Source organism: Somniosus microcephalus, chromosome 7 (genome assembly GCF_052327205.1).
Source record: "Somniosus microcephalus isolate GS21.2 chromosome 7, FLI_Smic_1.0, whole genome shotgun sequence".
Classification (NCBI taxonomy): Eukaryota; Metazoa; Chordata; class Chondrichthyes; order Squaliformes; family Somniosidae; genus Somniosus; species Somniosus microcephalus.
The window spans coordinates 79,151,411-79,166,515 of record NC_140993.1 but is presented as its reverse complement, the minus strand read 5'-3'; the positions used below and the strand labels follow the sequence as shown (position 1 = coordinate 79,166,515).

Genomic DNA, 15,105 nt, shown 5'->3' with positions numbered 1-15,105 from the left:
CGCACAATACTCAAGGTGTGGTCTCACCAAGGCCCTGTACAACTGCAGCAAGACATCCTTGTTCTTGTACTCGAACCCTCTTCCTACGAAGGCCAACATACCATTTGCCTTCTTACCCGCCTGCTGCACCTGCATGCTTACCTTCAGTGACTGGTGTACAAGAACACCCAGGTCTCTTTGCACTTCCCCTTCTCCCAATCTATTACCATTCAAATAATAATCTGCCTTCTTGTTTTTGCCACCAAAGTGGATAACCTCACATTTATCCACATTATAGTGCATTTGCCATGTTTCTGCCCAATCACCCAACCTGTCCAAATCGTGCTGGAGTTTCATGACATCCTCCTCACAGCATACCCTCCCCCCCCAGCTTTGTGTCGTCTGCAAATTTGGAGATATTACATCCAATTCCCTCGTCCAGATCATTAATATATATTGTGAACAGCTGGGGTCCTAGGACCGATCCTTGCGGTACCCCACTAGTCACTGCCTGCCACTCGGAAAACGACCCGTTTATTCCAACTCTTTGCTTTCTGTCCGCCAACCAGTTCTCTGTCCAAGTCAATACCTTGCCCCCAATCCCATGTGCCTTAATTTTGCACGCTAATCTCTTATGCGGGACCTTATCGAAAGCCTTCTGAAAGTCCAAATACACCACATCCACTGGTTCTCCCTTATCTATTTTACCAGTTACATCCTCAAAAAATTCCAGTAGATTAGTCAAGCATGATTTACCTTTTGTAAATCCATGTTGACTTTGTCCGATCCAGTCACTGCTTTCCAAGTGCTCTGCTATTACATCTTTTATAATGGACTCTAGCATTTTCCCCACTACCGATGTCAAGCTTACCGGTCTATAATTCCCCGCCTTTTCTCTACCACCTTTTTTGAATAGTGGGGTAACATTAGCTACCCGCCAATCCATGGGTACCGTTCCAGTCTATCGAGTTCTGGAAGATGACCAGCAATGCATCTACTATTTCTAGGGCCACTTCCTTAAGTACCCTGGGATGTAGATTATCAGGCCCTGGGGATTTATCGGCCTTCAGTCCCATCAATTTTCCTAACACCATTTCCCTACAAATACTGATTTCTTTCAGATAGAGTCATAGAGTTATACAGCACGGATAGAGGCCCTTCGGCCCATCGTGTCCGCGCCGGCCATCAAGCCCTGTCTGATCTAATCCCATATTCCAGCATTTGGTCCGTAGCCTTGTATGCTATGGCATTTCAAGTGCTCATCCAAATGCTTCTTAAATGTTGTGAGGGTTCCTGCCTCCACAACCCTTTCAGGCAGCGAGTTCCAGACTCCAACCACCCTCTGGGTGAAAAAGTTCTTCCTCAAATCCCCTCTAAACCTCCCGCCCTTTACCTTGAATCTATGCCCCCTAGTTATTGACCCCTCTACTAAGGGAAAAAGCTCCTCAGTATCCATCCTATCTATGCCCCTCATAATTTTGTACACCTCAATCATGTCCCCCCTCAGCCTCCTCTGCTCCAAGGAAAACAAACCCAATCTGCCCAGTCTCTCTTCGTAGCTGAAGCGCTCCAGCCCCGGTAACATCCTGGTGAACCTCCTCTGCACCCTCTCCAACGCGATCACATCCTTCCTGTAGTGTGGCGACCAGAACTGCACACAGTATTCCAGCTGTGGCCTAACCAGTGTTTTATACAGTTCCATCATAACCTCCTTGCTCTTATATTCAATGCCTCGGCTAATGAAGGCAAGTATCCCATATGCCTTTTTTACCACCTTATCCACCTGTTCCGCCGCCTTCGGGGATCTGTGTACTTGCACACCCAGATCCCTCTGACCCTCCATCTTGCCTAGGGTCTTACCATTCATTGTGTATTCCCTTGCCTTGTTAGTCCCCCCAAAGTGCATCACTTCGCACTTTTCCGGGTTAAATTCCATTTGCCACTGTTCCGCCCATCTGACCAACCCATCTATATCGTCCTGCCGACTGAGGCTACCCTCCTCGCTATTTACCACCCTACCAATTTTTGTATCATCCGCGAACTTACTGATCATACCTTTTACATTCATATCCAAGTCATTAATGTAGACCACAAACAGCAAGGGACCCAGCACCGATCCCTGTGGTACCCCACTGGCCACAGGCTTCCAGTCACAAAAACAACCTTCGACCATCACCCTCTGCCTTCTGTCACTAAGCCAGTTTTGTATCCAATGTGCCAAGGCACCCTGGATTCCATGGGCTCTTACCTTCTTGACCAGTCTCCTGTGCGGGACTTTATCGAAGGCCTTACTGAAATCCATATATACCACATCCACTGCGTTAGCCTCATCCACACACCTAGTCACCCCCTCAAAAAATTCAATCAAATTAGTCAGACATGATCTTCCCTTGACAAAGCCATGTTGACTATCCCTGATTAATCCTTGCCTCTCCAAGTGGAGACAAATTTTGTCCCTCAGAATTTTTTCCAATAATTTTCCTACCACTGATGTTAGGCTCACTGGCCTGTAGTTCCCTGGTTTTTCCCTACTTCCCTTCTTGAATAATGGTACTACATTAGCGGTTCTCCAGTCCTCTGGCACATCCCCTGTGGCCAGAGAGGTCCTGAATATATGTGTTAGAGCCCCCGCAATCTCTTCCTTTGCCTCACACAGCAGCCTGGGATACATTTCATCCGGGCCTGGGGATTTATCCATTTTTAGGCCAGCTAAAACCGCCAATACCTCCTCCCTCTCGATGTGAATATGTTCGAGCATATCACAGTCCCCCCGTCCTATTTCTATGTCTACATCGTCCTTCTCCATAGTGAAAACAGATGCAAAAATTCATTTAGAACCCCTCCTACATCTTCCGGCTCCACACACAGATTGCCACTTTTGTCCCTAATGGGCCCTATTTTTTCCCTAGTTATCCTCTTACCCTTAATATACTTATAAAACATTTTAGGATTTTCCTTTATTTTGCTCGTCAGTGTTATTTCATGGCCCCTCCTTGATCTCCTAATTTCTTTTTTAAGTATCCCCCTGCACTTTTTGTACTCCTCTAGGGCTTCCTCCGTCTTTAGCCTTTTGTATCTGCCAAAAGCCCTCCTTTTTTTCCTAATCCATTCTCGTATATCCCCTGACATCTAAGGCCTTTCATCAGACCCTATGTTCCCCGGCATCTCTGGGAGGTTATTTGTGTCCTCCTTTGTGAAGACAGAACCAAAATATGTATTTAGTTGGTGTGCCATTTCTTTGTTCCCCATTATAAATTCCCCCGATTCTGACTTCTAAAATTCCCTAGATTCTGGAGAGGTCCCAGCAAATTGGAAGGTCGCAAATGTAACACTGTTATTCAAGAAAGGAGGGAGAGAAAAAACAGGGAACTACAGGCCAGTTAGCCTGACATTAGTCGTCAGGAAAATGCTGGAATCCATTGTTAAGGAAGTCACTTAGAAAATCATAACATGATTAGGCAGAGTCAACATGGTTTTATGAAAGGGAAATCATGTTTGACAAATGTATTACACCTTTTGAGGATGTAACAAGCAGGGTAGATAAAGGGGAACCAGTGGATGTAGTATATTTGGATTTCAAAAGGCATTCGATAAGGTGCCACATAAAAGATTTTTACACAAGATTAGGGCTCATTAGGGGTTGGGGGTAATATAGTAGCATGGATAGAGGATTGGTTAACGGACAGAAAACAAGAGTAAGGATAAACAAATCTTTTTCAGGTTGGCAGGCTGCAAGGATCAGTGTTGGGGCCTCAGCTATTTACAATCTATATTAATGACCCAGATGAAGGGACTGAGTGTAATATATCCAAGTTTGCTGATGATACAAAGCTGGGTGGGACAGTAAGCTGTGAGGAGAACACAGAGTCTGAAAAGGGATATAGATAGACTAAGTGAGTGGGCAGTAAGGTGGCAGATGGAGTATAATGTAGGGAAATGTGAGGTTATTCACTGGTAGGAAGAATAGAAAAACAATATTTTTTAAATGGTGAGAAACTTTCAAATGCTGGTGTTCAGAGAGATTTGGGTGTCATTGTGCAAGAAACACAAAGCTAGCATGCAGGTACACCAAGCAATAAGAAAGGCAAATGGCATGTTGGCCCTTATTGCAAGGGGGTTGGAGTACAAGAGTAAGGGAGTCTTGCTACAATTGGTGAGACCACACCTGGAGTACTGTGCACAATTTTGGTCTCCTTATCTAAGGAGGGATATACTTACCTTAGAAGCGGTGCAACAAAGGTTCACTAGATTGATTCCTGGGATGAGAGGGCTGTCCTATGATGAGAGGGCTGTCCTATAATGAGAGATTGTTTAGAAGAATGAGAGGTGATCTCATTGAAACATACAAGATTCTGAAGGGGATTGACAGGGTAGATGCTGAGAGGATGTTTTCCCTGGCTGGAATGCCTAGAACTAGGGGGCATAGTCTCAGGATAATGGGTAGGCCATTTAAGACTGAGATGAGGAGGAATTTCTTCACTCAGAGGGTTGTGAATCTTTGGAATTCTCTACCCCAGAGGGCTGTGAATGCTGAGTCTTTGAGTAAATTCAAGGCTGAGATAGATAGATTTTTGGACTCTAGGGGAATCAAGGGATGTGGAGATCAGGTGGGAAAGTGGAGTTGAGGTCGATGATCAGCCATGATCTTATTGAATGGCGGAGACGGCTCGAGGGGCTGTATGGCCTACTCCTGCTCTTACTACTTATGTTCTTATGTACTCTCACATAGGCTGCACTGTGGAACACACCATAGCCGCAACACCCTGGTCCACTCCTCTATCACCCCCAACATCCCCTTCCCACGGCACCTTCCCGTGCAAGGGCAGGCGATGCAACACCTGCCCTTTTACCTCCACCCTTCCCACTGTCCAGGGCCCCAAACACTCCTTCCAAGTGAAACAGCGATTTACTTGTCCTTCTTGCAATTTAGTATACTGTATTCGCTGCTCACGATGCGGTCTCCTCTACGTTGGAGAGACCAAACGCAGATTGGGTGACCGCTTTGCAGAACACCTCCGTTCAGTCCGTAAGCGTAACCCCGAGCTTCCGGTCGCCTGTCACTTTAATTCTCTGCTCCACTGCCACTCTGAGCTCTCTGTCCTCGGCCTCTTACACTGTTCCAATGAAGCTCAACGTAAGCTGGAGGAACAACACCTCATCTTTCGATTAGGCACTTTACAGCCTTCTGGACTCAACATCGAGTTCAACAATTTCAGACCATAACCTCTGCCCCTATTTTTTCACAAGGCAGCTGTTGATGATTCTGCCATTCCCATTTACACCTCTTCTAGACTCATCTTTTTGTTTCTTTACTTGTCCCATTATCATCTCCTTTGTACAGTCATACCTTTAATCATTTAATCTCTCCTGCCTTCCATCCTATCACAGACCTTCCCTTTTCTTCTTTCTTCCCCTCCCCCTGCTCATGTACTTGCTTAAAATCTGTTCCATCTCTAACTTTTTCCAGTTCTAACAAAAGGTCATCGACCTGAAACGTTAACTCTGTTTCTCTCTCTACAGATGCTGCCTGACCTGCTGAGTATTTCCAGCATTTTCTGTTTTTATATTAAATATATGGTAAAGTTTGTGTGATATTTCAGCTTCTACCTTAACCCCATGTGTATGTCCCAATCTTTATTTCACTCTCTAAAAAATGTTAAAAGTGAATGATAAAGGCTGTTTATTTCTGTCTGTGAACTCTTCAATAGACAGAAAGGAAAGGGAGGTGGGGTGGCTTTGTTGGTAAAGGATGGGATCAGTGCAGTGGTGAGAAGTGATATTGGCTCAGAAGATCAAGATGTAGAATCGGTTTGGGTGGAGATATAAAAAATAATAAAGGGGAAAAAATCTCTGGTGGGTGTAGTCTACAGGCCCCCGAACAGTAGCAATACTGTTGGGACAGAGTATTACATCAACAAATAATGGAGGCCTGTAAAAAAGGTACAGTAATAATCATGGGTGATTTTAATCTCCATATTGATTGGACAAATCAAATTGGCCATGATAGCCTTGAGGAGGAGTTCATAGAGTGCATCCGGGATGGTTTCCTAGAACAGTGTGTAATGGAACCAACCAGGGAGCAGGCTATCTTGGATCTGGTACTGTGTAATGAGACAGAATTAATAAATGATCTCATAGTAAAGGATCCTCAGGGAAAGAGTGATCATAGCATGGTTGAATTTCAAATTCAGTTGGCGGGTGAGAAAGTTGTACCTCAAACCAGTGTCCTGATCTTAAACAAAGGCAATTACAATGGCATGAGGGCAGAACTGGCTAAAGTGGACTAGAAAAATAAATTAACGGGTAAGACAGTTGAAATACAGTGGTGGACATTTAAGGAGATATTTCATAACTCTCATCAAAAATATATTCCAGTGAGAAAGAAAGATTTTAAGAGAAGGGAGCACCATCCGCGGCTAACTAAGGAAGTAAAGGATGGTATCAAATTGAAAACGAAGGCATACAATGTTGGCAAGATTGGTGGGAGACCAGAGGATTGGGAAATTTTTAAAAACCAGCAAAGGATGACTAAAAAAATAATAGAAAGAAGATGAATTATGAGAGTAAACTGGCAAGAAACATTAAAACGGATAGTAAGAGCTTCTACAGGTATATAAAAAGGAAGAGGGTAGCTAAAGTAAACGTTGGTCCCTTAGAAGATGAGACTGGGGAATTAATAATGGGGAATGGGGAAATGGCAGAGACTCTGAACAAATATTTTGTATCTGTCTTCACGGTAGAAGACACTAACACCATCCCAATAATGGATAATCAAGGGGCCACAGGGAGGGGAGAACTAAAGACTATCACTAAGGAAATAGTACTCGGTAAAATATTGGGACTAAAAGATGACCAGTCCCCTGAACCAGGTGGTCTGCATCCCAGGGTCTTAAAAGAAGTGGCTGCAGAGATGGTGGATGCATTGATTGCAATATACCAAATTTCCCTGGACTCTGGAGAGGTCCCAGCAGATTGGAAAACCGCAAATGTAACACCCCTATTTAAGAAAGGAGGGAGACAGAAAGCAGGAAACTATAGACCAGTTAGCCTAACATCTGTCGTTGGGAAAATGCTGGAGTCCTTCATTAAGGAAGCAGTAGCAGGGCATTTGGAAAATCATAATGCAGTCAAGCAGAGTCAGCATGGTTTTATGAAAGGGAAATCATGTTTAACAAACTTGCTGGAGTTCTTTGAGGAGGTAACGAGCAGGGTGGACAAAGGTGAACCAGTGGATGTGGTGCATTTGGATTTCCAGAAGGCATTCGATAAGGTGCCACATAAAAGGTTACTGCATAAGATAAGGGCTCACTGAATTGGGGGTAATATATTAACATGGATAGAGAATTGGCTAACTAACAGAAAGCAGAGAGTCGGGATAAATGGGTCATTTTCCGGTTGGCAAACGGTAACTAATGGGGTGCCACAGGGATTGGTGCTGGGGCCTCAACTATTTACAATCTACATTAATGACTTGGATGAAGGGACCGAGTGTAATGTAGCCAAGTTTGCGGATTATACAAAGATGAGTGGGAAAGCAAGTTGTGCTGAGGACTCAAAGAACCTACAAAGGGATATAGACAGGCTAAGTGAGTGGGCAAACATTTGGCAGATGGAGTATAATGTGGGAAAGTGTGAGGTTATACACTTTGGCAGGAAAAATAAAAAAGCAAATTATTATTTAAATGGAGAGATTACAAAATGCTACAGTTCAGAGGGACCTAGGGGTCCTTGTGCATGAAACACAAAAAGTTAGCATGAAGGTACAGCAAGTAATCAAAAAGGCAAATGGAATGTTGGCCTTTATTTCAAAGGGGTGGGAGTATAAAAGCAGGGAAGTCCTGCTACAACTGTACAGGGTATTGGTGAGACCACACCTTGAGTACTGCGTACAGTTTTGATCTCCTTATTTAAGGAAGGATATACTGTACTTGCATTGGAGGCAGTTCAGAGACAATTCACTAGGTTAATTCCAGAAATGAGGGGGTTGACTTAAGAGGAAAGGTTGAGCAGGTTGGGCCTATACTCATTGGAATTTAGAAGAATGAGAGGTGATCTTATTGAAACATAAGATACTGAGGGGGCTCGACAAGGTAGATGCAGAGAGGATGTTTCCCCTCGTGAAATCTAGAACGCGGGGGCACAGTTTTAGAATAAAGGGTCGCCCTTTTAGAACGGAGATGAGGAATTTCTTCTCAGAGGGACGTAAATCTGTGGAATTCTCTGCCGCAGAGAGCTGTGGAGGCTAGGTCATTAAATACATTTAAGGTGGAGATAGACAAATTTTTGCAAGATAAGGGAGTGAAGGGTTATGGGGAGCGGGCGGGGAAGTGGCTTTGAGCCCTAGATCAGTCATGATCTTACTGAATGGTGGAGCAGGCTCAAGGGGCCAAGTGGCCTATTCCTGCTCCTATTTCTTATGTTCTTAATGTGGTTGGTTGCTTAGTCAGCTTTATGACATCACTGCTGCGGGACGCTGGATATCCCCTATAGACAGCGCTACAATCAAATTAACGTGGAGAAAGCTAAAGTTTTCGCCGCAGAGATTGCGAAATCTTTGTGGGCAGCTTTCTTCGAGGTCAGCAGCGATTGTCATCACTTCACTGCTGACTGCAAATTCCAGGCCAAGATGTTTAGTAATGGCTTATAACTAAAATAAAAACAGTGCTGGAAACACTCAGTAGGTCAGGCAGCATCTGTGGAGAGAGAAACAGAGGTAATGTTTCAGGTAGAACTGAAAGCTTGGAATTGAAAGTTCGGTAGACATTCATTAAACTGCTGAGAAGTATTTATTCTTTAAGATTTTAATTTTTACTAAACATGATTTTATTCATGGTGGAAGAGGTTTGGGACATTTTTGTATTAGTTGGATTGGGTTTTAACACCTATAACTAGAATACTGCTGTCTTGTTTTTCTCTTTAAAATCCACCTCTTTCTCTGCACTCCTCGTACAAGTACTGAGCAATAAAATGCACATTGGCTTTGTTGAATATGAATATACATTTTTGAGAAGTCACTCTTTTTATAAAAAAAAAATCAACTTTCCTAAGTGATTAGTTACATGTCTGATGTAAGTGAAACAAACAAAGGAAGCATAACCTTTTCCTTCAGTGTGAAGCTCAATCTAGTGGCTATTAATAGTATATTATATATTAATATCTGATTGTCTTGCAGTACCCAAACCTTTCAACAAATGTGAAAATGCTTTCCGAGGTAATGGTTTTAATAATTAAATCATGTAAAACTATTTTTTAATAGGTATTTTTACTTTGTTTTGCACATTTGGGTAATGGGTTAATGCGTGGTACAACAAAGAGTTAATTCGTTTTTTCCCTTGTTTTGATAGGAAATGCTGGAAAATTTGCCTCTTTGTACACCATTTTAGCCTGGTGAAATGTTGGTGCCAATACAGCTCATGTTTCCAGCACTTAGAAATGGAGAGATAAGCAGGATATATGCCACGGCTTGCCGCCATCACATCCTCCATAGTTGCCTGTCTACTCAAGTCGGTCGACATACAGCAGGCAGATCCCTGCAGAAGACTTTTCCAAGATCCTTACTCAGATGGGGCAATCCAGAAGATTCATTCGGTCACTTCCAATTAAGGAACTACAGGACCACAGTTGCACAGTTTTACAGCCTTACTCCTCCTCAAGTTAACAGCATCCTGAAGGCAAATGAGTACAGTTTTAAGGTACCTGAATTTGATGGCAAGAATGTTAGTTCTGTTCTGGGTTTTGACACTAACCAGTTGCCATCTAATTCGCCAGTTGAAGATCGAAGGTGTGCAGCTACCTGTCTGCAGACCAGAGGCATGATGTTGAGTGTTATAGATGGACATGCAGGGTGTGCCTGTGCACAGGCAGTCAGCGAGCGACTGTTTTACTATATTACTGTTGCTTTGCTACATCAAGAAACCTTATTGGAAATAGAGAATGCAGTTGAAAATGGCAGTGTTGTATTGCCACTTTTACAGTGGCACAAACATCCTAATGACTACTTCAGTAAGGAGGCTTCGAAAATGTACTTTGATAGCCTAAGAACCTACTGGCAAGAGCTAATTGACCTCCACAACGAGGAGACACCTGATGCAATGGAAGCTTTGATAAATTCATTCAAAAGACTTGATAATGATATTTCATTGGAAGCTCAAGTGGGTAATAGTAACTCCTTTCTCAATTATTGGCAGTTGCGAGTGGCATTTTCTGGTGCAACTGCTTGCGTTGCACACATAGATGGTGTAGACTTGCACATTGCAAATACTGGAGACAGCAGAGCTGTGCTTGGTGTTCAAGAAGAGGATGGAACCTGGTCTGCACTCACACTGTCCAATGACCACAATGCACAGAATGAGAGTGAAGTGGAAAGGGTTAAATCTGAACACCCAAAATCTGAAGCAAAAACTCTTGTTAAACAAGACCGTCTGCTTGCCTTGCTAATGCCATTTAGAGCTTTTGGAGATGTTAAATTCAAGTGGAGCATAGATCTGCAGAAGCGGGTACTGGAGTCTGGCCCAGAGCTGTTACATGAGAATGAGTGTACAAAATTTTTCCCACCTAATTATCACACTCCCCCATATCTAACCGCTGAACCTGAAGTCACTTACCATAAACTAAGGCCTCAGGACAAATTCCTTGTGTTAGCCACAGATGGTCTGTGGGAAATATTACATCGACAGGAAGTTGTGAGAATTGTTGGGGAGCATCTAACTGGTGTCCACCTACAGCAACCTATTTCCGTTGGGGGTTACAAAGTGACACTTGGTCAGATGCATGGCCTATTAATGGAGAGAAGAGCTCGCATTTCGTCTGCGTTTGAGGATCAAAATTCTGCAACTCATCTTATACGGCATGCAGTTGGTCACAATGAGTTTGGGGCTATTGATCATGAGCGATTGTCCAAGATGCTAAGTCTTCCTGAAGAACTGGCAAGAATGTACCGAGATGATATAACTGTGACAGTAGTGCAGTTTAATTCTCATGTTATAAATACACATTACAAGCATAATGCAGAAAACTAAAACTTAGCATTTATGTGAACATAGGTCAACAAAAGTTTGGATATTAAATAACAGAAAATGCTAGAAATACTCAGCAGGTCAAGCAGCATCTGTGGAGAGAGAAACAAGAGCTAACATTTCAGGTCAATTACTTTTCAGAAAGCATTTCCAGCATTTCCTGTTTTTATTTCAGGTTTCCAGTATTTTGCTTTGGATGCAAAAATTAGTTAACAAATTGTTGCATTATTGTGATTAACACATTTATTTTTGACCTAACCAAACATTAGTGCAGTTATGTCATTATTTGTGATTGCTTGGACTCTGGAAGCTGGAACTAGGTGGCTAGCTGTTTGAAGTTAATATGTTGGAACGTCTCTGCAATACTCCAATATATCTGTTGTAAAGAAACTAGGAAGGTATAAGCTGATGTGCTTATCATTAAACATTTAGCTTTGTATACGATGGAAACTAGTTCAATTGAGGGTAACCAGGTACAATGGAATTGAAAATAAGGTAATGTTTATAGCCCTATTTCTGTAAGTTACAATAAGTTTCATGCAATGAGATATTGTAAAATAATATTGAATGCAATTGCTTTGTTACCTATAATTTATCTGGAAGGTGGAAATGGAACAGTTGGTAGTGTTTGTAGTTTTTTTTATATTCTAGTTCAGATACTGGGTTTCTATAATCTGAATTTAAAATATAACTGCAGGTTGCTTGTTTACAGCCAATTTGATAGTACACTACAGTTTGCATTTTGTGCTACAGGAGTAATTATTAAGGCAAATAACGTTTTAATAAATAGTTTCTTTAAGAATTGAGTTCACTAGTTTTATTGTACTACAGGATTTCTGTCAACAACAACCATTGTTCCTGCAGTAAAGATTGTAACATCCACTACACTGCTGTTGGAAGGTTATTGTAATTGTAATTTTGTAATGATATGTGGAAAGTATTGTCTTCTGTTTTCAACCTCCCTTCCTAAGATTTATCGTATATACTCAGGAGAGGGATAAGTGAAGGAAGTCTCAAAATGGTGTTTTTTTTGTGTACTGTAATTTTTGCTTTATTACCATACACAGAAAAAATGTGTATATGGTAATAAAGCAAAGATATAAGTTATTAAATATCCACTTAAGATCTACAGGGGGAAACTGTCCCTCTTTATAAAAAAAAAAAAAAAAAAAAATATATATAAGGTTCAATAAATAGTAGATTTTTGGAGTGTTTTGAGCTCTTTGTTCAATATTTTACAGGCAAATACGAGAGCTGATATAAAATTGGAGTCCATTTTGGAAGATAGTGTACATTCCATTCAAACCTCAGGTGATTGGCAATGTACTTTTGATGGTGGAGCATGATATTTGAATGGCCTGGAGTACTGTGATTTATCATTTTGGTGTTGTCAAATTACATCACTGCAGCAGAATAAGTTGCAACTAAAGAACTGACAGTTATGAAGCATGCGGTATGAATAAGGTTAAACTACCTTTTAATCTTTTAGGCCACTTAACTATTAGTCTGTCCTCTGAATAATCCTAGGCTGTGAAATATGGAAGGTAATACTGTATATTGCTCTGGATTCTATTTGTCACTTGAATAGCTATCTTATGTTTGTGGGAACGTCCTGACTATCCTATTTGTTTTATGCAATTTATAAGCACCCTATAGGTCAGATGCTTGAAACCAGGGATCCTGAATTTAACAGAGATGCATGGTTTGTATTTGTTTCATTTCAGTATTTTTATGGTTGATTTTTGCCATCTGAGCAATAAAGGAAGGCAAATCCATTTTTTCTTTTGAATGGATCCTCATAGGTATTGATTCTTGTTACAGATTACATTGCTATTTATACTGTAGTACGGGTGAATATGTGTATGATAAAAGTGGGCTAACTACACAACATAGCTACAGTCATGAATAAGTAGTTTTTTAAAATAGATTTATTCACCCTTTTTGTTAAAGGGAGATCTGTATTTATATATGTATATATCTTGGTGCACAATACTATTTGACACATAATTCTGATGTATTTCTTACAGGAAAGAAATTATAAGGCTGTTTTTTCACAACTCCTGCTTCTATATTTGCATCAGTAACAACCTAGAGTAATATTGAAAGGGTAGCTTAGTATGTATATGGAGTATTGTAAAGCTATGCTGGCAATCCAGAAAAAGCTACTGTATACTGCTATGCTAATATTGCATAGAGAGGTGATTAACCATCAAAATGTTAATAAATCTCCAGAATATTACAGTGCCTAATTGAGACATAAAACTCTATTAACCCAAAACTTTTAATAAGGTTTACACGCGTGTGTATGTGCTCAACCGATGGATATGGATGAAGAAGCCATTCATCCCATCTAAGGTAACATATTCAGAAAGAACCAAGTTTATGTCTTTTCCTCCACCTTCCCCAATCACAACATGTGTTTCTTAAATGATTCAATATTTTGCATCTGATGTCCATTTTACATGTTGATCACTGTGTGCATGGAATAACTTCCTGAAAAAAGTCCTACATTTGCTTTTTGTTTGAACCTTTGCTCTTTTATCCTGTGCCAGTTTAACTTGAAGAATTGTTCCAGATTTACTTTCTTTGTCCCATTTTAGTGTATTAATACTTCTGTGACATCCCTCTGATACACTCCCTTTCAAGGACAAATAAATCATTGTTTCCAGTCTTTCCTCGTTACTCATCACTCTGGCACTGCGTATCAGTCTCAAAGCCCTTCTCTGATCACCAACACTGGACACTACTTGAGGTGGCATCTGATCAGAGCACTGTACAGTTTTAGCATCTCATCCTTTGCCCTGTATTGCTTTGGCTATACAGTTCAGTATTCTATTTGTCATTATTGTTACTGTATGATTAATAAAACAGCTCAAACATATATGCACAGCACCCGGGTTTGCGCAAACACTATATCTAATTGCTCCAGTGAATGGACATGTTAAGCAGCGAGTATACTCATGTTCTTAATTTCACCTTTAGATTTCACCTTTAGTGTAACTCTATCATCCATAAGAATATTTTTACTGCCCATTATTTTTTCTTGTGTGCAATATACATTTATGCATGTTGAATTTCATCTGCACTGTTCAGCCTATTGACATCATTAACTCATAGTGGAGCCATATAAAGAGCAGTGATTGCACCTTGTTATTTCTCTGAGGAAATAAAATATCTGTTACATCACAGCTCTTGGTGTTTCGTAGAAAAGAATTGTTGCATGGTGAATGGACAAAGCCTGTTGCAAGTTATGCTGACAAAGACACAGTATTGTATCCTGGTTTTATATTCAAACAGTGACTGACAGTTGTACACTCTGCTGTCGATCATTGTATCTGCTTTGGTGACAACTATTTATTGTGTTTTTAATAAATACACTTTAACGATTATGGGTTATTCACTTTATTATAAGGTTGATTTTACTATTTAAAATGTTCAAAGTTTTTTTAAAGGACAAGATGCTCCTAGCTATGTCCTGTGTGCTGTTAGTTTTGGTTCCACTAGTAAAAGACCAAATACAAAATTTATGGCCTGGATTTTGAGGTAAAAATAACGATGAGGCTAACGGCGCTTACTGTTATTAATGTGTAAATTGGACAGCAACTTCCAGCGACCGCACGTGCAGTTAAATTCATAAATCAGGAAGTTGCTGTCAGAGATGCCCTGCTCCTCCAAAAGCTATGCGATAATGGTATCTCGCCGAGAGACTCACCATTGAAATACATGAAACGAGAAGTTGCTGTACTTACCTGATCTATGTATTAAAACTCGCCAGAAAAAGTTAGGGCTTGTCCCTAAAAGTACCCATTAATGGCATGGTAAGCCTTAATTACTGCCAAACAATCTCTCTGGCACTGAAAATTAACTTTTAGAAGTGTGGAGTCTCATTCCTCAAGATTTTAATTATTGGAGATTTAAAAAACATTTTTTTACTTCATCCTTCTGTCTCTTATCTCTCCTAATCCAATGTTTCTGCCCCTCTTATTTTGCTTTCTGTATCTGATTTAACATTGAATTCAATATTCTAACTGACACTTCCTGGTTCAAACTTTGCACTGTTTATTAATGATTCTTCAAACTGATTGGTTAAGGAGATACACAGTTGCTTTCC

General features: G+C 40.9%; 1 protein-coding gene across 8 annotated transcripts in view; it reads left to right on the top strand.

Moving 5' to 3' along the window:
• The window catches only part of pdp1 (pyruvate dehydrogenase phosphatase catalytic subunit 1), a 75,554-nt gene extending 61,173 nt beyond the window's left edge, over nt 1-14,381 (top strand). For 6 of the 8 annotated variants that reach the window (XM_085992662.1, XM_085992663.1, XM_085992666.1 and 3 more), the window contains one exon: nt 9,324-14,381. In XM_085992662.1, coding sequence (XP_085848788.1) covers nt 9,372-10,997 — 1,626 coding nt within the window. In that variant the 5' untranslated portion in view covers nt 9,324-9,371 and the 3' untranslated portion in view covers nt 10,998-14,381. Of the gene's footprint in view, nt 1-9,151; nt 9,191-9,323 lie in introns of all 8 variants that reach the window. The other 2 variants (XM_085992661.1, XM_085992660.1) reach the window with 1 other exon arrangement.
• Nucleotides 14,382-15,105: the final 724 nt, after the last annotated feature.